General features: G+C 45.2%; 1 protein-coding gene and 1 long non-coding RNA gene across 3 annotated transcripts in view; both read left to right on the top strand.

The window, feature by feature from the left end:
• KLHL3 (kelch like family member 3) overlaps positions 1-1891 on the top strand; it is a 41431-nt gene extending 39540 nt beyond the window's left edge. For both annotated transcript variants that reach the window (XM_048057261.2, XM_048057263.2), the window contains exons 13-15: positions 572-712; positions 917-1060; positions 1243-1891. In XM_048057261.2, coding sequence (XP_047913218.2) covers positions 572-712; positions 917-1060; positions 1243-1271 — 314 coding nt within the window. In that variant the 3' untranslated portion in view covers positions 1272-1891. The remainder of the gene's footprint in view (positions 1-571; positions 713-916; positions 1061-1242) is intronic.
• Positions 1892-8086: 6195 nt separating this feature from the next.
• LOC125181959 (uncharacterized) overlaps positions 8087-26716 on the top strand; it is a 54952-nt gene continuing 36322 nt past the window's right edge. The window contains exons 1-2 of the long non-coding RNA XR_010824998.1: positions 8087-8542; positions 9064-9283. This is a non-coding gene — a long non-coding RNA (uncharacterized lncRNA). The remainder of the gene's footprint in view (positions 8543-9063; positions 9284-26716) is intronic.

Genomic DNA, 26716 nt, shown 5'->3' with positions numbered 1-26716 from the left:
GTCTCACTACACGGGGAGGCTTTTCAGGTGGAGAAGCCTTGGAGTGTTTACTTGATTAGATTAGCTTATGGACTTTTTAAAGTATTAAATTGTTGTTAAAAGCTGAATACAGTCAAATGCCAAGTGGCACAAAGAAGAAGCAAAAGAAGAGCAAAATATAAGAGCGAAAATAGAGCTGCTGGAAATGGCCATCAGACTAAAAGCAAGTTTGCCCCATGGCAGAAAATGTCAGGCAGGTGGAGATGAAGATTGCAGCTCTCTGGAAGGCAAAGGGAAGAGAGAGCAAGTCAGTCTAAAGAAACGAAATAAATGTGGAAGAACGTTGTGAGACTGAGATCTGAGAAGGGGCTCAGCCCTGGAAGACAGGGCATCTTCCAGGATTACTGTACAACCCTGCTGTACCTGCAGCTTGGCAGCTGAGTGGAGAGTTGTTTATGTGCTGGGTGATATTGAGGCACATGTAGTGTTTTGGAAATGCCTTGGAGAGGCTCAGGGAATACCCAGTAGCAGATCCAGGGACTTGCAACCACTTCCTCTATATGCTGGGCTGACGCTGGGCTCTGTTTGGCAGGTGTTGGTGTTCTCAGCGGACTGCTATACGCCACCGGGGGGCACGACGGTCCCCTAGTCAGGAAGAGCGTGGAAGTCTATGATCCAGGAACAAACACTTGGAAGCAAGTAGCAGACATGAATATGTGTAGAAGAAATGCAGGTAACCACAATAAACCTTTCTGCGGGGCTTAGCTGGAGTTGTCTGTGGTTTTTAATGTGACTATTGTGCTATAAGTAATCAATATTGCAAAAAAGTAATAAAAATGGAAGATGAGGTATCTGCTAGGGAATGAATCAAAACATGGCAGGCAATGTTGTGGGGGAGAAGTTAGCCCACGTCTAACTGTCTGCACTCTGCTTTGAGGTGTGTGTGCAGTGAATGGTCTCCTCTACGTGGTGGGAGGAGATGATGGTTCCTGCAACTTGGCCTCGGTGGAGTACTACAACCCCATCACGGACAAGTGGACGCTACTGCCAACCAGCATGAGCACGGGGAGGAGTTACGCAGGTAAACAGGCCGTGGGAGACATGACTGTGGGGCCATTCATAAGCTTGAGGTCTGTGCCTCCTGAAGCTTAAGTATTAAATTTCTGTGTGCTTTGTGTGGCCTAGGTTTTGCAGCATGTTCTTAGCCACATTGCAACCCAGGAGTTGCTCCTATAACTGTGTGTCTGCCACTTCTTAAAACAGGTGTGGCTGTGATTCACAAACCATTGTGACATACAATGAAGCCAGTGCGAGGAGCAGAAGTGAAGTGGATCCAGCTAGGTGGTGTTGGGAACATGACTGAGCTCTGACTTGACCCATCTCATTGCTGTTACAGTCTTCGCATGACAAGTGATACGTTACAAACATCATCTGCTCTGCGGTGGAGTGCTTAGCAAAGTGAAAATCCCTCTGGGGACGTGTTCCATGCTAGACACGAGGTGTTGCTTGTTATATGTGGTGCAATCAACTGTTTTTCTCAATGGCTTGTGTCATGAGATAAAGACTGTGCTTTGAACTGCAGGCACGGAATTTCTTGTGTGAAGCAAAACTGCTACGTTTGGGCATGTGAGTAAAAAATGAACACTTCTGGATTTCTTCACTACTGATGCTCCATTCACATTATTGGTTGAACTATTTGCTCACTGTGCCTGGAGGGTGGACTTTACTACTGACAGTGGAAACTTCTGAGTACCAACTGAGAAAAGCAGTCAGCAGAAACGGACTGGAACAGGGTGCTCTGGCTTGAGTGTGACGCTGTCTCAGTCATATGTTTGTATATGCCACTGGACTACTGTATGTATCCCTGAAATACTTGTCGTATGGTGGAAATAAATACCATGTGATTTTTCTACTTGCCATGAATGATGTTTCCCGTACATGCTGGGACCTCCTGGGCTCTGCCTTCTCTGGGGCTGACGTCTCAGCAACTCCACCACACAAAACATCTCAACCCCAGAAAGTGTGCTGCTCTGACATGGTTTATTGCTCCTGTGAAACAAATACTGCTTGAATAGAAACTATTCCTTACCCCCGTGTTTCCCTAGTGTTGCCAGCTGTGCTGAAAGCCCCAGTTCTAACTCTGTCCAGCATTTCAATGCCATTTCATAATAGAGCATTTATGTGTCAAAAGAAATATCTTGCGGTGCCATTAATGTAGACGCCACATGCAATGAGAACCCTCTGCCTCCCAGGTACTAATTAATGAGCAAGGTAAAGTACCTGCAATGTCTTAATGCTTCCAGAGTATGGAGACCTCACTAATTGCTGTCATTGTAACTGGTATTTTAATCTTGCTTGTACTGAAGGTGTTCTGTTAGTACATAGATTTTATAAGATTACTCAGAACAGAAAAATCTAGATCCAGCTATGTTGTAGTTGTCTTGTTTACATCCTGAATTCTTACAGTTTTCTGTCTGAGAGGATATTTGGCTTTCAAGTACCTTTGTTTGACTCCTTGTGAGCTCTGACATGCTTCTGTATACAGCAGTGGACTCCCAGAATATTCCCCAGCTAAAGGGAACTGATGAAGAAAACTGTTTTCTCTTTTTTTCCTTTTTTTTCCTGCTTTCCCAGCTCACTTAACTTTGATTTATATTGCCTTTTGTGAGGGCTTATCTCACTCTTTCTCCCTGTAGACCAGCTGAGGCTTTCTGTCATGGGCATCTGGCCTGCAGAACCGTATCTGCCTGCGTTACTGTCGAGCTCCAGCACTTACCGCTGTTCTCCTGGTTTATTTCTCCATGGATCTCCTGTCAAAAACACTCGAGGCAACCTTCTGCACTAGAAAAGAAAAATACTTAAAAATTGATTTCAGAGGGATCTAAGGCTAAATCATCTTGTGCAGCTTTAGTAGGGCTGTACATTAGTTCTGTAAATAAGAACGCTTTTAATGTTTGAGTTGACATGGTCCTTGTAACATGGGTGCCTGCTCACTTTGGGGTAAGCGGCACTTGCTTTTGTTGCTTCACATCCCACAGAGGGGAGCTGATCAGGAGGAGTGTTAGCTACCTGCTCCTCTTTGGATGCTCTTGTTTTTGCAAACAAAAGCAAACTGTCCAAAGGAATGGCAGTATTATTCTTGGGATCTACCCTTCCTCTGTATGTCAGGTCAGAGGTCTTGAAAATAATAATGAAAAATTAATCTTTCCTGTAATACCTTTTAAGCCTCTTGCATTGGGTTCTATGATCTGCAGTGAAATGTGCCAAAATAATAGTATAACGTGCTGCTCTCTTATGGTGGTTGGTCGTACTGTAAAAGCTATTGAGGTTGGTAGAAATGTAACCAAGACGAGCTGGTGTCAGATCGGAGTCCTGAGGTGCATCTTTACGGTGATGTAAGCGAGATGATGCCGTGCTTGGGACTGATTGAAATTTGCTACCCCAAAAGCTGGTTAGCAGGTGTTTCCCTTTCCTGCAGCTTGTGGGAATGAGATAAAATGGGATAGGCAGAGCGTTTTGGTCTGAGTTAGCGTCTCTTATTTGACTGGGATAAGTATACCCTGATACACATTTCTTTATAAACCTTTCTTGCTTATAAGGGAAGCAGTTTTCGGTGTCTTTCTGCTATTGTAAAATGGCATTTAGTCACGCTGGTGGCCAAGACCTGTGGCTTGCTGGACAGGGCTAGGACTCAGCACTGGTCAGCTATCGCTGATGGTGATCCTGGCCGCGGCCATTCCTTCTCTACAGCAAACATGTTGCTTTCTTTTCCTTCTCAAATGTTGCAGTGTTATGCAAGTCAAGTGACCTCGTTTTCCAGCTATGCAATATGAACAACTGTAACACATGACGAACCAGCTGTATCCCCTCCCTGTGAGATGCTTTTTGAATTTGTCTGTCTTTGGTGTGTTGTTCCTTGTTTGTATCATTCGTTCTGAGCACCTGAGCCAGGTCCTTTAAAGATTGCCTTTTTCTAGGACTGAAAACGTAGCATTAGTGCTAACAAATTTTACTGTAAATATTTTTATAAGAATTTTAAATAATTTTTTGGATTGCTTTTTATGGTCATCAATGACGTTTATGTTAAATTCTGGATCTACTTCTTACACTCCTGTGCAGTTTTTGCTGGCCATGACGTAGGTGTGAATTTGTATGTTTTCTGCACAAGCAATTAAATGTTGTAAGCGGGGTCTGGGACTGCTCTTACGTTGATTCTGACATAGTAGAAGGACAGCATCGGGCTCAACATTATGAAATAAATTAAAATCCATTACCTCAGTCACCACTATGCTCTTAGATTATTAGCTTATTTCAAACCAATTTCAATAATTTATTTTTCTGCTGCTGTGTGTTTGCTTTCCGGGCAGCTTGGTGGCCAAGCTGTCTCTCGGTGGTTTCGTTTCTCATCTCTGTGTGAGCGCGGCGTTGCTTGAGGATGGAGGATGTGATGCACAACACAACGACACGGGTTGCCAAAAATACTGGAATTTTTGCAGGTTTTGTAAAAGCTTTAAAACTGAATTCAGGCTGCTTCCTCCCAATGGTCCTTTTTGAGTTTGAAGGCTTTCCTCAGCACTGGTCTGGCGTTGGCTCTTTTTGGGGTCACCACGTGCTGCCGCCCCCCCCCCGGGATTGTGGCCTTGGGTTTCCACAAGGGGGCTTTGCTCTTCTGGTGAAAGCATCTCCAGGGATGTGCACCCACAGAACCCGACAGCACCACTTGTGGGTACGCGCTTGTGAAGAGGCTCACACGCGGCTGGTTTGCAAAACAGTCAAGCATATGTAAAGCAGGATATATTTGCCTCAAGCAATCTGTTGTTTAAACAAGTTTGAATCAAGTCCATCTTTTCCATTTGTGCCTAATAGATAAATTGGGGGTGATTAAAACCAATTTCCAGTTCATTCAGTTTTTCCAAATACTTTTTTTGTACAGATGTGTACAGCACTGTAATTACCATAAATATACTTGGCGGCATTTGCATGACAACACCACGAAAGCTTAATACTGTTCTCTTGTTTGCAATGTTTGGAGACAAAAATCCTTAATATCCAGTGATGTGTGATGCCTAATTCATCAAGCTAACATGATGGTTCCGCAGATAAATGCAGCTTGTTTTTAGCCTGTGGGATTCGTTGCTAATAAAACGTTGTACCGGAGCAGTTGCCCCCTTGGCTTGGCATTGTGCTCATAAATAACATCCATGTACCCATAATCAGTTGCTCAAAGCTACAGCGTATGGGAGGATGTTAGACATCGTAGTCTGGAAGTGAATGAATTCATTTTTTTTCCCCTCTGCCTTTATCTTTATTTCTGGGTTTATAAATTTTCCTCTACAGTGACAATAAATAAATACGGAGAATTTTAACTTGTACATTTTATGTATTAAAAAAAAACAACACAAAACAAACTTTAAGAATAATAGAAGATTGTATAATTTACCTGGGTGTGAAATTCTTTGATTTTGTAAAGCAGACTTTGTTGGTTCAACAGCTGACAGTATAACCAGTCAGTTGATGGTTGAAGCTCATTTTTTTTTAATAAAAGATTTGTTTGTGTGAAGGATGAAGGGTGTTGCAAAGCAATTCTCTTTGACAGCTGCCTTGTCCAGTGTGACGAACAATGCAGGGACTGGTCTTCACTGACGTATTTGCATTATAACAAAATCATGTTGTAGTTCCCCGTACTTTAATTTGAATAAAAAACAGCCTAATGCAACTCCTCTGGGTCTGTTTTGATTTTGTCAGCTTCTGACAGTGAGGGACATTCTCATCACTCTACGGGGCTTTTTTTCCTCTTTAATTCCATACAATTCCAAACCCTGGGTTTAGTTTGTCCTTGTGTGTAGGATGTGGATACTCTCCTGCACTCCAAATGCTGGAGGCACAAGAGATGGGGCTGTGCGGCATGGGGCGACTCACCAGAGTTGGGCTTCCCAGGCCATCACTGAAATTCCTCAAAATAGCTGAGCTTCTGGGATGAGCGCTTGCAAAAAGGGTGAGAGAAAACTTGAGAACCTCCACATTTACCCCCATAGACTTATTTCCTAACACATTTCCCACGCCACTGGAAAGACCAACACATTTAACAGGTAGCACAACTCAGTTTGACTTATGCTATGTCTCACTGAGCTCGCTGGTTTTCCAGCAATGCTCCTCATGCCTCCTCTGTTAGTAGCGATGTATGACACTGGATTTACCACGTGGGATCCTGAAATTTAATTGCCTGATGAACGTGGGTAACATCATATTGTGGGTTGCTCCGTGCAGCTGGGGGACTTTGCAAATACTCCTGATCTTATTTCAAAATGACTTGTTCCCCACACAGCCAGCCCCTTTTTATCCACGAGTGGATGGGTGCTGTGTGATGGCAAAGAATAATTGCAATTAAAAAAAACCCTTCATCTGTTGGAGGCTTCTGGAAAAAAAAAAAGTATATAGGAAACACAGGACTGCTACTGAAATGTTGCCATGAGCTACCCGGGGCTCCCAGAGCATCCCGCGGTTGCTCCGTGATTAACACTCTCGCTTTGGGTAACGTTATGCTGCTCTATAAACAAGCACAAAAATCACTTAACTACTTAGTGACGCGAAATATTCTAAGAAATTTGCCAAAGTGATTAATGCTAATGTTCTTGTTCAGCAAATTGAATGAGATTTAATTGGCACAGCTGCTGGAGCTCAATGCATTTGATTTGGCCCCAATTTACGAACTGTATTATCATGAGCCTGCCACTTCTCCTTCTTTCATTGCAAACCTCGGCAGCCCCTGCTCAGCATATTGCTCAGTAAATTACAAGTCTTAAAAGCGAGACCCTGGTTGCACTCAGCCAAGCTTGTAAAGGGGCCCTTTAAAGGACGTGTAATGCCTGTCCCAAAGGCTCTGTTCTTCTCTCGAGCATAAGAGATCTGAACATTAGTTTTGATTGTCCTTCCCTTACTTCATATTATCATTTTTCTGCGATGTTTTTTTCACCCAGTGCCGACTTTGTCTCACTGGGTGAAAGCTGAAGTGTAATTTAAATCATGTACTTGAAGTCAGAGTTGTGTTGGGACAGAACCGTACCCTATTTGATATTTCTGGAGGACTTTTAGACACAAACCCTTTCTGCTGGTTTGTCCCAGCTGCCAGGAAACTGTGCAGAAAACATCAGAAAAATTACTCTTGTTCGGAAGACATTTTTTTATTGCATTACAACCCAGTACATAACCTTTTCTCCCTGGGAATAGGCAGCTCCTTCCACTCCGCATTTTGCTCCACACAGCTTGGCTGTCCTGAGCCTACCTGAGGAAATCACCGGGCTCTGATTTTCTGCTGGAGGAATGGGGAACGCCATGTGGATTGCTGACACGTACAGAAAGTTTTGCTTTACTTTGTTTTACTCGCAGCCAAATCCCTTCCTCATGGCCCGTTCTGCCTCCTTGAAACCTTCCTACCCGGAATATTTTGTAACGTGAAACATCCCACAGACGTGGTGCCGGGCTTCGGTGCCTGCAAAGTCACCTTGTGCACGAGGGCAGCCTGGCGAGCCTCCCCGCCAGCTGGAGCCAGGGGCACCGCAGCCAAATTCGAGCTCAGGCCTTAATGAAGGGGAAACATTGCAAGCAGCCCCTCCTTGGGATGGAAGAGCAGCCTTGCCAAGTTCCTCTGGTTTTTTGAGTTTTGTCAGAAATTTCTCTAATGGAAACAACAGTACTTATGGAGCTACACTCTTCCAGACAGCTCTGATTTAATTCAGAATTGGGTAATATTTCTTATCTGTGTAAGGAAAGCTTAAAGAACGATCAATTCGGATATTATGAATTTAGTTGCAAATGTACTAATTCGTATGAAACACACACTACATGTGCGTTAACGTGTTGCTGTAGCTGGTGCACGCCTGGGCACATGCCATGTGCTGGAGCACCGAAGCCGTGACCCAGTGCCCAGAAATCCCCGAGGCAACTGCACAGACCCGCAGTGATAACAGACCTCAGTGAGCTAGTGGAAAAAAATGTTGTTGATAAGATGCAGCTAATTTGTGGATTAATGGAAAACAGCCTGGGACACTTAATTTGTGGTAACCTCGCAAGGTGAACATGATAAAATCATTCCAGGAGCGTTAGATTTTGTCTAAATTGACTTTCCAGGTTCAGACTAGGTTTGAGGGTTTAAATGGCTGAGGGCTCACACGCTAAATGAGTTTGTAGGATTTTAGGACCTCTCTCTACCCCAAGCCTGGAGTCAGGAAATCCCTTAGGGGTTTTGATTCTGAGTCCTTCTTGTCCCTGCGTACCACAGGCTGAGTACCCGCTGCCAGAACGCCTGTCAGGAAGCAGGCTCCCACAGGTCAGCGGCTCCCTCACTTTTTTTCCTTTGTGGTTCTTAAAGTCCTCCTTTGGGCCAGGCTTTGCAAAGAACGAGGGCTGCAGGCCCCGTCCTGCAGCCTACAGCCGTGGTTGTGCACCGTGCTCCAGATGGACCAACCCAGGGGACAGAGCAAAAGCAAAAGGAGGTTTAAAATACCTGTGGCTTGCAGGAACCCAGAACGTGAATGGGCTTGGGGACTGCGTGTGCTGAAGAAGGGTATGTCTCAAAAACCAGCCTACTGACTAGCTATGGATGTTGTTCTTAATAGCTATACTTGGAATGTGAAACTTATTTATTTTTTTATTATTTGAAAGGATAAGATATATTGAATATTTGGCTTATCTAACAAGAAATTAATTTATATATATATATATATTCTTATTTAGGACCAACTTTTATTAATATAGAGACCGGCACAAACTTCTAGCGCAAACAATCACATCGTCACTGTGAAATGCATCATTCGTCATTAAGGAGCATTGGTAATTTAGTTGCTGAAATGGCTAAAGCTGTAATTAATCCTGGTGGAACAAGCCGCAAGTGCATTTGTTTTGTTAGGGAGCTACCTTAAAAAAAAGAAAAGAAAAAAGAAGCAAACCAGGTGGAAGTGAGTTACTTAAAACCAGAACACCTGCTCGTGACTTAAGTCTTAATTGTGATCAATTGTTTCCAGCTGTAGGTGTTGACAGCTTCGCTCACAAACATTTTTTTTTTTCCACTCTGTCTGCCCTTCACAGGAGAAGTTTAATTATTCGTCTGGTTATCTTTTTGCTTTTTCTTTGTACGAAATGCCTCGTGCTCTTTGGTGGTGCCAAGAAACTTCTCCCCAGGTGAGCGGCTTCCAAGGAAGCTGGGGAAAGTGGTTTTTGGTGGTGGAGGAGCTGGCTCCAGGGCACATCATACCCTGCGGCCAGAGGAGAGGACGTGTTGGGCGAGCACGATGCTTCAGGAGAAAAGGTACGTACAAGAGGCTGAAACTCTCAGCTCAGGGCTATGTATGTCAGGCGGCTGGCTTGTTGCTTGGGTAGGGATGGATGTGAACCTCTCGCTGCTTAGCAAGTGGATGCAGCGCCAGGCGTTTTGCAAATGGTGGTGACGGTGTTTGCACAAGGTGGTGGTGAAGTCTTGCGGTTTTTCCAGTGTGTGGTCCTGGGTGTTATATCAGACGATGCTGCTCCTCTGGTTTGTTGCCAGAATGCTTTTTATTATCACTACAGCAGTGGCTGGGAGGCAAGTGTCAGCGTAAAAGGGGATGGAGAAAAAGGAGGAGGTCGGGAAGCACAGCCAAGATCAAAGGCTCTGTCCTCACGGGAGGACACACAGGCAGCATTGAGCGATAAAGTGATACCCATCAGAAGAGAGAGATGGAAATGTTAATTGTGGTAATAAATGCATCTCCGCAGCCTGTTCCAGCATCCCAGAATGGGTTTTGCAAAGCCTTTGGTGGTGAAAGGGAGTCAAGGTGGTCCATTGTTAGAAAGGATGTGACAGAAGGCATGCTTTTTTTTTTTAAAAAGTCAATTCTTTATTTCCGTTTAACATGTTGCACTGTGTGTGAGGTATTTGTGTTTTGCACCATGCTGGGGTGGTTTTGGTCTCCATCGCAGTGGTTTTAACACTGCAAATGCATTCTAAACAATAATTTCCCTTATGCAGCAATAACCTAGGAATAATTAACGAAAACTATCTCTGCTTTCTGTTTAAGAATGATTGATTAGTATGTTTGACAGATATTAATGTGGCAAACAAATATTTTGGAGAAAGAGGAATAAGAAGTCCTAAAAGTGTAAAATACAAACTAGCGCCAGCTTCCTCCTGCTGCAAGAAGCAGAAACCGTGATCCCTTCTGCCACAGCTGGTGTTTGTCTAGGGATAATTTGGGTTTTGCCAGGTATGTGGCTGGAGATATTAGACACAATCAGGCAGCTTCCCCATGAGTTTGTGTACGTGCTTTTTTTTTTTTTAAGTAATGCTTATGAAATTTTTTTTCCTTATCTAGTGAATTCTGCAGTTCCTCGTGTACGCAGCAATTTGAGTCAACACCGAGTAAACGTATGTTTTCCATCAGGCTGCCAGCGTGCAATCATTTCCAGCCTGCAGGAGCAATCACTTCGGCAGAACCTCTTTGAATTAGTGGCAGGAGGAAAGCTCCTCAGTGCCCGCCTGGGTCCCAGGGTGAGGATGTGCCATGCAGGGCGCTGGGCTCTGGGGGTCAGCACAGCCAAATGAATGAGCGCGGGCCTGGCGAGCGAGAGACATTTGCAGTGCTGAATCTTCACGAAAATTATGTTCCTCGGTGTTTGGAAACATATGGCTATGATTTTCTTCTTGTGCAGTGCGGCTGAACTATATTTTGCATATAGATTGGGATCAAATGTACTGTGATAGAAATCTTTCCTAGTCTTCCAGCTTCTGTGTATCCGAGCCCCTCATTTGATGACACACGATAAAAACACCTTGCAGACAAGAAGCAGGAATTTTTAAGCCACGTTTTGTTATTTGTTTTGTGGTGTGAGGTGCAGGGGCAGGGAGCTGAGGCACAGCTGGTGGGAGCAGGTGGGGGAGTCCCAAATGGGTCCTGCAGGTTGTAGGGGCTGCAGCCTTAATTAAGCTAATATGGACTACCTGTGAACTCTTCCAGAGCATGTGTTATGTGTTACCCCATTTCACAGTTTGAATCCCTACTTACTGGTATCCCCAAAATTTCAGAGATCACAATACTGGTTTTGTGAGGCCCATATGTATGTTCTCCGCTGAGCCCCACCTGGGGTGACCTCCTTGCACATGTTATACCCATGGCTGTTGTGGACTTGCAAAATGTTAGGGTCCAGAGGACAAGTAATGTCTGATGTGCAAAAATATCCCAAAGCTGTTGACTGCTCTGGGGTTGGCCACATCCATAACCATTCCTCTTAAGCCACGGGTCCCTTTCCCTCCCAGCAAATCTGATGGAAGCAGTCGTGTCACGGGGTGAAGAAGTGCACAGAGAAGGGATCCATCTGGAAATGAGCTGGAAAAAAGGTACCAAGTGATAAAAGTGATCAGACTTCCCCCAGCCCGACCAGCCTGCTGGTTGGGCCGTGTCTGGGTGAGCAGCCTACTCCTGTCAGGTCACTTATCTGCACAAAGTTATACCGTGCACATAGCTAGGGGGTATGAATAGGAAATTATTAGACCTTTTTTCTTTACCAAAATGTCCTGGGAAAGCTGAGGAAAGGGATCATGAATCACAGTAACTGGTGATACTGCGAACTGCACCTGACATGAGGACTACCTGGTACTGGTATGGTCAGGGTGATTTCCCTCTCCAGCTCTTCTCTGTCTCATAGACCTCCATTAGCATCGTATTTAGCAGATGAGGTCTTCATTCACACAGGGTTGCTTGGTTGACCGAGCGTGGTGTTTCAGCTACAAGACCTTCTTGAAGTCCCCTTTTATTCCAGAGGAAACTGAAGTTTATCCCACCAGTACCCCACTGCAGGTCAGGTTAGCAACAAGACATGCGGTGCTTGGCAAGGTGACTTCAAAATTTGCACTGAAGGACACTGTTTTGGAGAACATGAGTGATTTGGAGATGCCATAACAGGAAGAGTGAAATAGATGTTCTCTAGATGCTGGAGTCGGGAATTCAGATCTGATAGAAACCTAATTTAAGTCTCAATGACATTACCTAGAAGCTGCTCAGCTTGATAAATAACACTTAGAAATTTCTGGAGGTCAGAGAATGTTTTTGTTGAATGGGTGTAGGTGGTTGCAGGGCAAATAATTACTCTTGGTTGAACTTAGAGCCCCCTATTTGTTGTGGTCTACCTACTTTTTTAATACTTTTTTTTTTTTGTAATTTTGAAATACAAACTCAAGAAATAAGGCTCAAGAGGTTATTAGCATTTCACTTTTCTGTCGTAACACAGTAGCAGGCATCGTTTAGGAAGGGACTGATTGCCTGTGCTGTTGCTGCCTTGTTGTTGAACCAGAAAACCTTCTATTAGTTTATGGAGATGAGATTTAGACTTACACAAAAACTTGACACCATGCCATGTTTTTAATTAGTTTTTTTTGAAAAGATACGTGAGATGACACATGCACACACCATCGTTTCTTAGCATGGCTGCTAAGGAGAAAGTCTTTGGTTCTGAAATTTGTATCTTTTTTTGCAGTTAACTCATTTTATAATTGTAATTTAAATAGGTCAGGGCCATATGCCTCTAGTTTTTCTCTTCCATAGAAACCACCTTTCTTCTTCACTTGGCCTGTCGCTTTTAATGAGAGAGTGTCTAGATTTGATCCCAAGTAGATATAAAAGCAAAAGGTGAAATCAAGACCTGACACTTGATAAATCTCACCATTGCATAATTTTAAAAGAAAGTGAGCGTTTTCATTTTTTTTTTCTTGTCAATTTTAATTTTAAGACCTCTGATTCCTCAAATCTCTAGGTTTGAGCAGGATTGTTAGTGGAGCCTGGTCTTGAGGCCTCTTCAAGGCCTACTAACTTTTGGAAGATTTCTTTACTGCAAAGTAATCAGCTTTACGTAGACAGGTCAGAGTGTGTGTGTGTGACACGATCTGTTGTCTGATCACTTTAAAACATCCCCTGAACTGCTCAGTGCATTTCAGTTTCACATTTTGGCAGATTAACAGCTGGCAATATGTCCCATAGCCTTTGGTAAATCCAGCCTTAATTAACTGACATTTTAGTGGTCCCTGGCTTCAATATAACTTAATTTAATTTGTTGGGCATGATTCTGTACACATGAAGTCTGTAGCCAAACTTGCGTTCACATCCCTGCTGTAGTGGTGCCAGTCCACCATCAGCTACTTGCAAGTGTTATTAAGAGCTGGTCCGGAGCCCAGATAAAGGCAGTGCAGAGATAGCAGGAAGCTTCACAAGCTCTGTGTGACTACATATTTGTAAATAAGTTATTTATTTATTTTAAGAGAAGGCATTTGCTGTACGAGTCCTCCCTGGTATAGGATAGTCTCTGCTGTGGAGCTGGGGACTCTCACGCACGTCCCTGCAGCTCCCTCCTCCCCAGCTCAGTTTAATATTGTCCCCAGCCAGCAGTGAGAGACCTCCAAAATACACCAAGAAAGTACTTGTTTGCAACCTTGCTGATGTTTGCAGTTGGCTTTCTAAAGGGATAGAAAGGAACTGAGCTGCTGAGCTCTTATTGTGTTTAGGGAATCCATCTTCTGCAGTTCCTTAGAGAAATGTCATTTGAATAATGTGTCTCCACTAAAACAGGTATTTTAAATGTAAAATAGAAATTGTAAACCTGTCTTTGATTAAATGTATTTTGGGTTCCTTTTCCTATCCCATGTCTGGGCTCCAGCCTTGGAAGATAAGCCAGAAAAATGTTTCCCCTGCTCTTCTAATGCAGGTCATATTTGTGCTGTTGAATGAAGCTGTCTGTAGCCTAAGAGTACACAAAAGATGTGCAGAATGTAAGCTGTACAAATGTTAGCACTTGAGCCCGAAGGCCCCTATTAAATTGGCCCACATATTTGCATGTGTATTTACTTAATTCCTTCCTTTTTACCTATTAAATTCAGTGTGCCAGGGGAATGTTTCTGTGGTTTACTTGCAGGTCAGCTGCACCACTTCTCGCCTACAACTGGTGTTGTTGCATCAATCTCTACACAAATAACGTTGATTCAGTATGAAGCTAAAATACTGTGTTTATAACCTAAAGTTTATGCTTTATCTGCATTGTTCACTGTGCCTCTAGCTGGAACATAGCCAGCTATTTCTCTGTGTTGTGTATTTGTTCTCCTTAGTGGCCCAAGAGTACAGACATGTCCTATAGTGATGTGAACTGGTTTGGTAATGTTATGTTCATGTAGGACCTCCTTGTTCTGGTGGTGCTGTAGGAAAGCCTTTATAAGCTGATACAGAAGTAGCTTTAGAGTATTCATTTTCACATATCTGTCTCCTACAATTCCTGAAGGGCACATTTTTTGTCTGTAAGGGTTTCATTTCCCTATGGGAGGGCGGGGGAATCTTGTCAAAACATCACTCTTCAAGCAGGTACTAAAACACGTGTTTTAAAGATAAATGTCATGACACCCCTATTTTACTCTTCTGTAGCTATAATGAACAGTAATTTGATAAGCGTACTCTGGGTGGCTTGGAGAGGCTATACCAGGCTTGGTTTGATGGCTTTGCTGCCTCTGTATTCATCACCTTTGTCGCTTAGAGACAGTTTCTCTCGAGCTCGTAACCTCGGCGGCTGCTTTCCATCCCTCACCGAGCTGCTGTGATCTCAGCCTCCTTCCAGCCAGGTTTATTTAAAGCAGCCTTAATGACATTGGAATCACGGAATGATTGAGGTTGACAGGGACTTAAAGCCCTTCTGTTTCCAACCCCCTGTCATGGACAGGGGCATCTTCCACCAGCCCAGGTTGCTCGAACCCCATCCAGCCTGGCCTTGGGCACTTCCAGGGATGGGGCACCCGCAGCTGCTCTGGGCAGCCTGCTCAGTGTCTTGCCACCTTCATAGCAAAGAATGTCTTCCTTACATCTCATCTAAACCTCCCCTCTTTGAGTTTAAAACCATTCCTTTTGTCCTATCTCTATCTGCCCATGTAAAAAGTTGCTCTCCCTTTTTTCTATAAGCCTCCTCTAAGTACTGAAAGGCCACAAGAAGATCTCCCCGGAGCCTTCCCTTCTCCAGGCTGAACATCCCCAGCTCTCTCAGCCTTCCTTCCTAGGAGAGGTGCCCAGCCTCTGATCATCCTCGTGGCCTCCTCTGGACCTGCTCTAGGAAGTCCAGGAATACGGAGGAACTGTGCACGACCTGGTGGTGTAAGGCACTGCCAGGAACAGCTACAGAATAGAAAAAAAGTCAAGTCTGCCTGCAAAGCCCTGGATGACAGGAGGATGAGCAAATCCTGCTGCTGACAGGTAGCGACGTAGCTGGCAAAATGCTCATCCCTGCGAGCAGGCACAGATCCTGGCCTCTCCAGCAGTACCCCTCTCATGTGGGCCAGGAGGAGGCAGCTCCCAGCCTCACCGAGAGCCCCTCAGAGCCAACCTCAAGGCCATTTACCATGCTCAGGATACACTGCAGTTACTTTTTGGTACAATTTAAATAATTAATAGTGTATATTTTTTAAAATGTAACTATCACCTCAATGCATCAAGGATTTAAAGGAAAAATTAACTCCTTGATCCTCTTGGTGCAATATCGCTTCTACAAACTCTTCAGTAGGGACTCGGAAGCCTTGCTGATATTCTGAATATTGCTAAATGTTGCCTTTAACCATGCAGTGTTTTAGCGCGCAGAGGATGAAATTAATGAATCTGATGATAATGAAGGTATAACTGAATGAGACGAGTGTTATGCCTAGAAGCTAATCATCAAGCAATTCAAGTGAGGCTGCAATTATAAGATTAAGATTTGTGTGATAACATTGTTTACCTTTATATAAACCAAAATCCAATACTTAATAAAGCAGCAGCAAATTAAGTTAGAGGAGAAGAAAGTATAAGGGGTGTTGGGGGGAAATCTCTTACCTGCCACCAGACAGGTAGATCAGTTGCTGTATCTGTTGCTCAGAAAAAGCCTGGCATTTCTGGAGGCTGAAACAACAAAACCTCCTGGGGGCCCTGGGGGAGGCAGGGGCTCACCAAGGCAGGTGGAAGCGCGACCTTCGCTGGCTGTGCTGCAGGTGGTCATGGTGAAGTCCCAGTCCTCGTCCATGTGAGGGTTTTGGGAAACAAGGAAGGTTTTTCTGGTGACTCGACACCGAGGCACGAAGTGAAGCCCTGCAAACAGCCTCCTGCCCTCCCTTTTCTCAGCCTGTATCTTGGAGCTTTGTTAAGAAAAGTGACTTGGAAATGAAGGGATTTTACCTGCATGCAACCAGTGGCTGAAGGAGCAATACGTGAAAGAGGAAAAGGTCTGAGCAAGGGAGCTGGATCCGTGCGTGCATCTCCTTGTTGTTTTGTCCACCTTTTGCAGCCAGCCGAAGGAGGCCAGGTGCAGTCACCCCAGCGAGGGGACAGGCAGCATGGGGGGACTGGCTCATTTGGCCTGGGGAGAGGGAAATGCTTGTGTGTTGTGGGACAGGAGGAAGGACTGGACTTGTTTGAAGCGGGTAAGGTCAGTGCTCTGAGAAGAAGGCTGGAGAAAATACGAGTGGAGCATCTAGGGGCACGTGAAACCTCCCCAGGTGGTAGGAAGCATCCCAGAGCGGTGCATGAAATGTGCTGGTTTTCCCTGGAAGAAGCCAAAAGTAGGGCAAGAACCATTCAGTGTTTAATGGAAACCCGGTCCTGGAGGCTGGGAGGGGGAAGGAGGTCTGCCCCAGGGGCACTGGGCTGGGGTTTTTTAGGGATTATTTTGGCTACCAAAGCTGCCAGAGACAGAGCCGTTTCCACCACACGATGGCATCAGTTAGGCACTGAAGGAAGGCAAGGCTGCAGAAGGACCTCGGGAGACGAGAGTGGGTTTAAAATAAAAACAACGTTTCAAAATTAATAGCAGACTAGTATGAAACGGGCATTTGTCACACAAATGTCTCCCACAAAATTATATTATCGAAGAGCTTATTTCTGATGCATAAAATGAAATTGCCGCTCATCAGATGAGCCAGCACGGCTGCTGACGGTGGGACTAGTGGCGTGAGCAAAATTTTGCTTGCAAATGCTTTTCTGGTTTTTGTGCATACAAGATCTGAGTGGGTTTCGGTTCTCTGCTAGGTCTCGTAAAGGCTATCGGTTGTTTGCTGTAAGCTAACAACAAATATTTACCCTTGTCTGATGCTCTCCTAACGTGCTGCCTAAGGTCTCTACTGCCGTTTGTTTTATGCAAGTCCTCATTTAGATGCTCTGTGCTTCACAGACAAACACACATACATAATTTCTTCTCAGTCCTTTTTCAGGGCTTCCTTTTATCTCTGTGTGGCCTCAAAAATTGTTTGAAGTAAAGACGTACCTGGATACTCGTGGTGCCCCATATTTCTCTGTCCATAATCACCAGCTTACCTGAGATTTATGTTAATTTAGATCCTTTTGTAGTTATTACTAGAAATAATTGAAGAATACTTTACTACTTCTTGGTCTTTTCAGAGATGTCAGAGTTGTGGATAGCCTCTTTCTTTTTTGGTTTTTAAAAATACCAAAAAAGAAATATCAGAAATTCAGAAATACCTAAAATCCTCTTTTGTACCTGATTTTGTGCTATTCTCCAAGAAGATGAAGAGGATCTTTGCAGTATCCCAGTGTGGCCATACTCCTATGCATACAAACTGCTTTAAAAAACAACAACAACAACAATCAACAACCCAGCTCCTTCTTGATTCCTGCTATGATTTATCTCTGCTTTTTTTTTTTTTTTGCTAATTTGGTTTTAAAAGCACAGGTTATCAAAATGTCACGCTAGTGGACATAGCTCCTGGTGTCACAAGATTATGGCAACTCATTTGGAGATATACCAAGTGTTAACCACAGGTTCTCTTTCGCCTTGCTTTACAACTTATAGCTGCCAAGGGCTTATTTCTTTCAACTGCTGTGTGTTGTTTCAGCTTTTGTAGGACTTGCAGAATTCATGTCTTGTTTTCTCATTGTTTTAGAAGAAATAGTAGGCTTTAAGGTCTGTACTGCATGTGTAAGGCAGAACAGAGGCATAAGATAGTGAATTGCCTTAATAACCCTTCTAATAATCTAACCAGCAAACTTGTATGGCCCACATAATGTAAAGCAATGCTGAGCCTCCATTCAGCTGTACCATAATGTGCACACTCTTTTGTTCCTCTTGCAGCTATCAATTTATTTCTGAAGCATGAAGTGCTTTTGTAAGTGGTATTATAACAATGACCGATGTGCTTGATCTTGCATGTACTTCACACATGGAAACCCCCCTGAAGTCAATCGGTATTTGAGCTAGAGGGCTTCCAAGCCTGGCCTGCAATTTCTATCTGGGACAATATTCAGTCCCTCAAGAAAAAGAGAAAAAAAAAAAAAAGAAACCCAAAAGACATTGCTTGACTTGATGTATTTTTTCAGCATGGCTGATACAGGAGAGTTAAACAAGATGAGACTGACATAGAGACAAAGAAAGGCTTTTTCAAAACACAGCCACTCTCTGCAGTGGCTCTACCCTGGCTCCTCGATTAACTTTATCTGGATGGTCTCTGACAACACTTTCAGATTAGCACTTCAAAATAACCAGGAGGTCATCCCTTCCTCATAGCAGCCCCGATGCCCCTGAACGGGTGAGGGTATTGCATTTAAATCACTTATTCCTGCTCACCCTCAGCTACTCCCCAGTCCTCCTGGCTCCTCTCCTTGAAGAGGCAGGGCCGAACAGTGCCGTGCTGTGGGAAATCAGGGCTCTGCCTCAGACTTACCTCTCCCAGCACAATGCAGCTAGGGTGGTGTTGGCTCTTCTGCTTTTTTATTATATATTTTTTTCCCTGCAGAATTTGAGGGGTGATTGCAGCTGTGGGTGGCTTTTTTTAGTCTGCAGGTGTAAATTCCCCACAGTCTCTTCTGGGTTTCGGTATCCTGGCCAATAGCATTTACTTGAGAGTAGAAAACATTCATTTCTGGTGTCTGTTTCCCTCCTTTCTGCCAACAGAAGTGTTTCTCTTATTTTTATTTATTTATTTTTTAAGTGCCCGAGGAGGTGGTTTTTGTCTTTTGATTTCAGAAATGTTTGACAACTCCTGTTACCAGCCTTTTGTTTGAAATGTGCTGGAAATAGTCCTATTATTTTGCCTTCAATTCTACCTTCCTTTTATAGTCCATTTTAACTTCTTAATAGTGTAGATGTAGCATATCATTATATAATTTTCCCTACGTTTGTACACATCCATGTAATGGCTTTTTACCCTTCTTGGTTTAAGGCCCCTTTCTTATCAATCCATCATCAATTTATTTTAAGCATTTCCTAGAAAAGGCAATAAGGAAATAAAATAAGAAAAAAATAGGGAATAAAAAGGCAAACGATATAATTGCAAACTATGTTCTTTTGGCATCAAAGCTTTGGTGTCTTTGACAGAAAAGCCGCAGGACTCCAGAGCCTGGCATATGACAGAACGCCTCCAGCGGCTCGGCGCATTTGCATTCACGGCGATACAATAACTGTTTCAGATGGAGTTTGGGGCGAGTTTTTGCTTTATTTTTGCGGGAGTACAGCCCTGAATTTTGGATGGCGATTGCACAACCGTGTGTCTTGTGGCACAACAACTCGCTTTGGTGCTAGTGTACTTCCTTACCGGTGGCCCCAGTGAGACAGAGGGCAAGCGCTCGTGCTCCTGACCCTGCGTGCGGCTGTGCCTGTCCCTCCTGGGTGAGGAACGGGTGGGGAATGGCCTTCAAAATGCACCACTTGTTGTCTGACAGCATGGAAAGTAAACTGTCACCTGCCAATCCCTGTACCATGGAATATATCTATACCTCTTTGTGTTTACTTCATCAAATTCCTGTCTTAGGACTGAGTATGGCATGAAGCAGAAGGTAAATTGGCTTATTTTTTTTTTTAAAACTTCAACTCTACTTGTACAGCTCTACCCTCATACATAATGTATTCCTAAAAATGTATGCAGGTTTGAGCCGGCTGAACATGGTCCCCTGGGTTAGAATCAGTGCTACTTACAAGCTCAGGACGTGCCGGGTTAGTCCCCCGGCGCAGAAGGTGCAGGGGGTCTGCGAATGGATTTCCCCGAGCCTTGCAGAGGTGAGCTGGTGCTTTCAGAGCAGTGGGAGGAATTCCTAGAAGTGTTTCTGGGCTTCAGAGAAGGAAGCAGAGAGTGTCATGTAGCTTGGACAGTATGTTCACAGCACTGTCATGTACAAAAAAAGGGGGGGGGGGAGAGAGTACATAGCCCAAACAGAGCAGAAGTTCAGGTTTGAAACCAGGACTGCTTGGAGCTGCTTGCCTAGGAAGGGAAATTAGTCCCCAGCATAGTAGTGATTTGGCTGGAATTTTTAGAATTCAAACCCAAATGCAACTTGATGTTCAGGTGTGTTTGGGTGGGAGTTTCTGGCCTGGCACATTTCTACAAAGAATGCTGCCTGCAGGACAACCTTGTATGCAATGGCCATCACCTGCAGTCATTATAGGATGTGCAGTTCTTAACTCTTAGTTAACAGTCAAAGAGCTGTGGTCCTCCTTTAAAGCCTCCCAGCCCGAGGCTCCATGTTATGTTGTTCTGTACCACGCTGCTGCTCCTGGAGCAGGAACCAGCCAGAGATGAGAGCAGCAGAGGGGTCACCATGAAGCTCACCCAGAGCAGAGCTAATTGTAGGCTGCAGGAGGTCTGTTGTACGCATTTTATTTTATTTTTTTCCCCATGGTAGATATTTTCCCAGGCTTTTTGGCAGTGCAACTCTACCCGTTGCAGAGGAGGAGAACTAGCAGTAACCTCTCTGCTTGCCCCTCGCTAGTGCATGAGAGTGCTGGGGATGGCTCTGCTTGGGCAGCACTGCTGTTGTGTTTCCTCTGCTGGCGGATGGCAAGGAAAGAGTCTTCGTCTAATGAGGACTTTTCCCTGCTAAACAGCGAGAGGCTTGGTCAAGCTCTAATTCTTGGAACTTCCTTTAAAGTGAGAGATAGGCATATGCTGGTGATTATTTTATGCCAGAGTTATTTTATAATGTGATTGTTGGCAGTAACTGCTGGGAATTTTCCCCATAAATTAAACTGAGACTCATCAAATTAAATTCAGCTAGAGGCTGAGGCACTCCGCTCAGTACCTTTCCTTTCCTCTGCTTCTGCTGCCAGTCCCAAATACAACCGGAGCCTCCCTTGGCCAGCAGCCCTGCCCCAGGCTCAGCAAAGTTTTCTCTTTTTGCGAGAACAAAAGCTGGAGCGAGCCTGGAGCAGTCCCTTCAGACTGGCAGCGCGCACAGAGCAGGCAACAGATGCTGGTGGTTTTTTGTAAACCCAAAACCTAATTATGCTCAGAGCAGTCCCACAGGTCTGGAGGAAAAAAAAAAAAAGAAATACCAACAATTTGTGGATTCCAGTTATCACGGCTGGGTTTTAAAGCAGCAGAATGGTTTTTTTTTTTTTTTGGTGATGCTCCCTCTCCCTGGCCTGAGCAAAGCAGGCAGGCTGGGTGCAGTGATGGGCAGTGGGAGCTGAGCTCGCCCCGGGGGTACAGAGCTGGGGATGGGGCTGTGAGGGCAGGGGGGAACTGGGCAGCCGGGGTGAGGGCAGGTGAAGCAGATCCTGAGGTGCTTTTAGGGAAATCTGTCAGATTACACTGTCAGATTCCAGCGTGAATCTGCACAGCTTATTATGTGTGTTGCTTCTGAGTGGGTAGCTCTTGTTTTTTGTCTGCCTTGCACAGGCTTCATTCTTGCCAAAGCGTCTGCCCTGCAGGCCTGGGCAGCTGCGGAGCCTCGACCCTTTTCCGAGCCAGGCTCTCAGACAGCACGAAAGAGCCCAAAATATGAAAACTGCCTCTCAAGAAAACATAAATTATAAAGTGAATAACAATTGCTCCCTGTCAGGATATAGTTTGTGTAGTTTTTCCTCCTGCTTTGGGGATACATGGAAGAAAAACGAGGCACTTCCCAGAGCCCTGAGGGGGCTGGTTGGGCTCCCAGTTCAACTGGAAGAACAGCCCAGGGCAGGTTTTGCACAACAGCTTTTGTGTCTCTGCAAATCTCCTTTCAGACACAGAAGGCTGGTGATAGCTTCCATGTGTGAAACATAACCTAAAAGATTTTTATGCTGCGCGCTCTGCTTATGCGTGGTGGAGGGGCAATGTTACAGCCTGGAGAAGAGATTGCTCTGAATCGTGCTTGCACAATGCCCTAGCAATAATTGGGAAGTAAACCAGTCCCTGTAAGCTGCTGGGGTCCTCTGGCAGAATAATCTCCTTCTCTGGAGGGCTCAGGTGGGAGAGGAGGCAGGGACTGGGGCAGCGGAGGGAGGACGGCAGCTTGCAGAGGGGTGAGCTCTGCCCGGAGTCCATCGAAGTGCTGTGCTGATTGAGAATCTGCTCGTTAGGCACTTGTTTGCCCTGGGAGGTGTGCTAGGTTCAGCCTTGGCATTGCCAAAGGAAAGCAAATGCTGAGACAACAGTTGGACAAAGCTGGATCAGTCTTTTTAGTAGCCTGGCATAATTTGTTGCAGCTGAGTCCTTCCAGCAAATCCTTAAGATTTTCAGCAGCTATAAGCTTTTTATAGCAAATCAGATTTTTGCACCCATCTGGTTGACTGGTTTTAAACATACATCTCTCAAGTTGGCTTGTTAGGTTTTGTCAATATCAAAAAGAAAACCCACAATGTGCAGCGGAGTATTCATCTGTAGCTGCTTTTGATGACTTATGCCTCTTGCAAATGAACACAAATAACCAAGAAAAGGGGTTTGCTTATGAAATCCTGAAGACAAAAGCCTCAAACCCAGAAAAGCAACAGGTTGGCTTGTTGAAAACACCCAGGCAAGCTGACCATGGTTGCTAATGTGGGTTGAGCACGACTGTTGGATGTTATTGGCATTTTTGCTGGATTAAATGATCACATCTACAAAGGGTCTGAAGCGGTTTTGCTGTTAAGATTCTAGCAGTAAAGCTGAAAAAGGGTCTCAGCAGCTTTAGACCTCACTGCTGCTTCAAGATGTAGCCCAGGACAAATTTACAGCTAAGCCCACTGCGTTCCTTATAACGAAACATTTCTCTGGTTTAAGGTATGGAAAGGATACATCCGCATTTCTGCGGTGCAGTGCACGTGAGGAAGGAGCTGGGTTGGGCTTGCTGTGGCCTGGTTAGCCTGCCTGCTGAACAGCTGGTGATGGTTGGTAGTGACCTCTCCTCTGGCCTGTGTAAGGCTTCGGAGTATTTGAGGTAGGGAATCTCTGATGCTTCAATTTATTTTAAGACCCCTACTTCCAGTGGGCAGTGAAATCAATGGGGTGAATGCTTCATGTGCAAACCTCTGCCCTGTACAGAAGACCCAGGGTATTTCACGTGGTGGGGCCAGGCAGTGCGTGGCTCCTGGCTGGCTGCTGGCTTCGAGGTTCATCCGCCGTGGGATGTGCAGCCCCCCAGAGCTGGGCTGCAGCATGCAAGGTGCGATCTTGGCAAGGGGAGTGTGCTTTGTGGAGCAGCCGACTCTTTCCGCAGCGCCTTTCAGACAGCTTGGCAGTTCCGAGCTTTTTATAGCAAGTCAAATTTCTTCACCCATCTGCTTGTCTGCTTATGAAAATGCATCCCTCTGCTGCACTTGTTACATTTCATTACTGTTAAGTAAAATAAAGAGTCAACACACCTTGCCCACCAGTTTATTCATCTGCATCCGCTTTTGATGAAGTGCATCTCCTATAAGGAGGCGTGCAGATGCTCTGGATGTGTGCATCGCCCCCTGCTACAGCTTCCAGGTCCCTAATAATGAAATCAACTTCATTAATGAGGAGTATAAAGGTAACGTGCACCAAACCGAATGGCCGCACTGGGCAGCTTTCCAGGCAGATGTATGTTGGATACGTGATGCAGATGCTGTCTTTCATGAACAATTAAATTTCCCTTGATTACCCCCTCCTGAGAAGGAAAAGTAGAAACAGAGGCAGTATTGTTAATGGGTAGCTTTACCTCTGATTGCTTAAGTGCCTTCACTAAGATAAGATTCAGTAAAAAGTCAGTTAACATGTGAATGGAAATGTTAGAAGCTTGCTTAGGCTTCAGACATCGCGTTTGTCAGAGACTTCGCGTGCCATGGCCATGGTCTGTGCTCCCTCTGCATCTCTGCTGGTCCTGGCCTCTCCGGGGGATGACAACACACGGCTCTGGTCCCCAGGGACAGCCTCAGTAGCTTGCTCTAATTTTGTCTCATTGTCTGCAAGATCTTAAAAATTAAGAACGCTGCACATGTTTTATTGCACCGAATATAAACAGTCAACCCTCAGTGGGAAAGTTAATTAAAATGGCCAATGCATCATATTCCCAATCATCTGAGCAGTGCTCGGTGCTCCCTGAGCCCTGACCCGTGCCCTCGGGACGTGCTGCCCGAATCCGGGTTGTGCAGACCCAGGCACACAAATGCTGTTTGTTGTAAAGACAAAAATGTCCAGTTCTAGCACAGTGCTACACTGCAGACTAAGACACAGCTAATGAAATCGTGCCTCGGATTAAATACTAATCTTTTTCCTTTCCTCCTGCCTTTCACTTCCACTGTGTCTGTCTCCAAGTTTCCAGGTTCACCTGCTTGGGGTTAAAAGGGTTCACTCTGTTTTTCTTTCTCTATCTTTCCATCATCTTAATACTTATTTTTTTGTTGTTGTTGTTTCCTTCCATTTGCTGGCATTTCCTTAGCTGGTCGATGGCTAAAGTGGATTGTTAAGAACCAATTTTACAGCTTATACGAAGGCACTAATATCCACTGACACATGCATCATATCGCACTTTAGGTGGCCACGTTCTGCCTCCTTTCACTTCCTTGTCATTTTATTTGGGAACAGTGTCATCCCTGTCCCGAGCTGGCCTGCAGCTGATCAGCTGCCACGTTTCTGTAACTGGTAAAGCGATTCCAAAGTGTGTGTATTTATTTATTTTTGAGAAGCACGTTGGCTTCCTTCCCATAAGGCATAAGCAGAGGGAATACTGTGTGGATGTGAGGTGATGCTCAACATTCCTCATCTTGTAAGGAAAAGTCTCGGCGATGCTCGTGGGACGCCCAGTTTTATTTATTTGGGTTTATTGCAAACTTCTTAACCGAGGCTGCGGGCTGTGGTGCAAACCCTTAGAAATGAACAGTACTAAGAATCAGTACTATAGCAAGTAAACCTACCCCTTCCCCCTAAGCCCACTATTTTTCCTTTAAATAAATCTGCCATTATGAAGCAATAATCAGAGCCACAGTGTCTTTGTCAGCCGCGGATGCTGCAGCCCACCTCTGCGGTGTGCTCCGGCACCGCCACTCTCGTTCTGCAGGGGGTATCTCAGCCAGCCACGACTGTGCTCTATCTGTTTATTTATAGGATCAAGATTAATGTAGTGTGGATGAGAAACATGTTTATTTATAGGATTGTGACTAATGTAGTGTGTGCATTGTACATCAGTGAGCGTTAATGGCTCTTCCTCTGCTCTCGGCTCGTGCCTTGCCCCTGCACGAGAAAGCTGGGTGCTGCCCCAGGTGATTTCGGGTCCATCACAGGACCTTGTGCACCGTACCCATTACCGGGGCCAGAAGCCGATGTTTCCATAGTGAGTAATGGCTTGGGGTCCTGCGGTGTTCACTGAGATTTAGCGGGGGCGACATTTAAACCTGCGGGATGACACGGATGGGAAGGGATCCATTTTTCACGTAGCACCCATCAGAGTTAAGGTATTTCCAAGTGCCTGGGAAATAACTGAAATCTGGAGTGTTTGTCTGGGGACTCTGACAGCAATTATGTCAGTCATTATGAAATGAGGTGGAAGCAGCAAAAGATCTGAAAGGAGCCCTGTACCCAGAGGTAACCACCACTGCGACCTAACCTGGTCTGTGTTTGCCTGTACCAGGAGCCTCAGTGCTGGGCGTGCAAAGCCCAAAGGCACCTCGGGGCCCAGCATCCAGCCCCGTGTATCTGAATCCTGCCTGGAGGGGTTATATTTGTTGGTGGAAGAACCTAAAACGACTGGAAGTTGGCAGTGTTTGTTCTTTACAATGCACTGCACTTTTCCATCTCCCCTGAGAAGGCTGGCGGGGACCTGCAGCATTCTGGGGGCTGTGGTTTCAGTGCAGAGGAGCAGGACGTGACTTACCGCAGCTCTGCAGAAAGCTGCTGTCGCTGGTTGAGCTACATAATGCTTGGGGAGCTGCCCGTGCCAAGCTTTACAGCATCTTCATTTCATACGCATCTTGAAAATGCAGGAAGAATGAACTGCAGAAAATCTGAGAGCTGAATGAGAAGTAGTGCTGTGCTTGCTGCCCACCCAGGCAGGGGGAAAAGAGGGCCACAGGGACTGCTGTTGAAAATGCAGGATGTGGGCACGTGCTAGATTTGATGTACCAACCTGACGTGTTTGTGCATCGAGTGTGGGCTGGGGGAACCCCATCAGATGTCGCTGGCTGGAAGGGGGGATCCTGGCAGCCACGCTGGGGTGGCATCTGCGAAGGTGCCTGGTTGTTGGATGGAGCCTGGGATGGTGAGTTCGTAGCCTGCAGAGGAGGTTTCTGCATGACAAACTGTCCATTGCTTCGGCCTATTCTTGCCTCTTCCTCGTGCTTCCCAACTTGTTGCATCATTGCTAAACCCTCCCACGTGCAATGTGACAAAAGGAGCCTGCCCCACAGCTGGTTCTGCCTGCACGGCCTTGCCAGGGAGCTTTGGGGTTGGAAGGGAAACAGATTGTGCAGGTAAAGTAGTGGTGGTCCCTGGCCACAGTTTGGGAAACAAATCTGAGAGCTTCCTGCCAGCAGCTTTATTAGGCAATCTGGCAAGAACAAAAGGCACCGG

Source organism: Anser cygnoides, chromosome 14 (genome assembly GCF_040182565.1).
Source record: "Anser cygnoides isolate HZ-2024a breed goose chromosome 14, Taihu_goose_T2T_genome, whole genome shotgun sequence".
NCBI classification, from domain to species: domain Eukaryota; kingdom Metazoa; phylum Chordata; class Aves; order Anseriformes; family Anatidae; genus Anser; species Anser cygnoides.
This window is presented reverse-complemented; position numbering and strand designations above follow the sequence as displayed.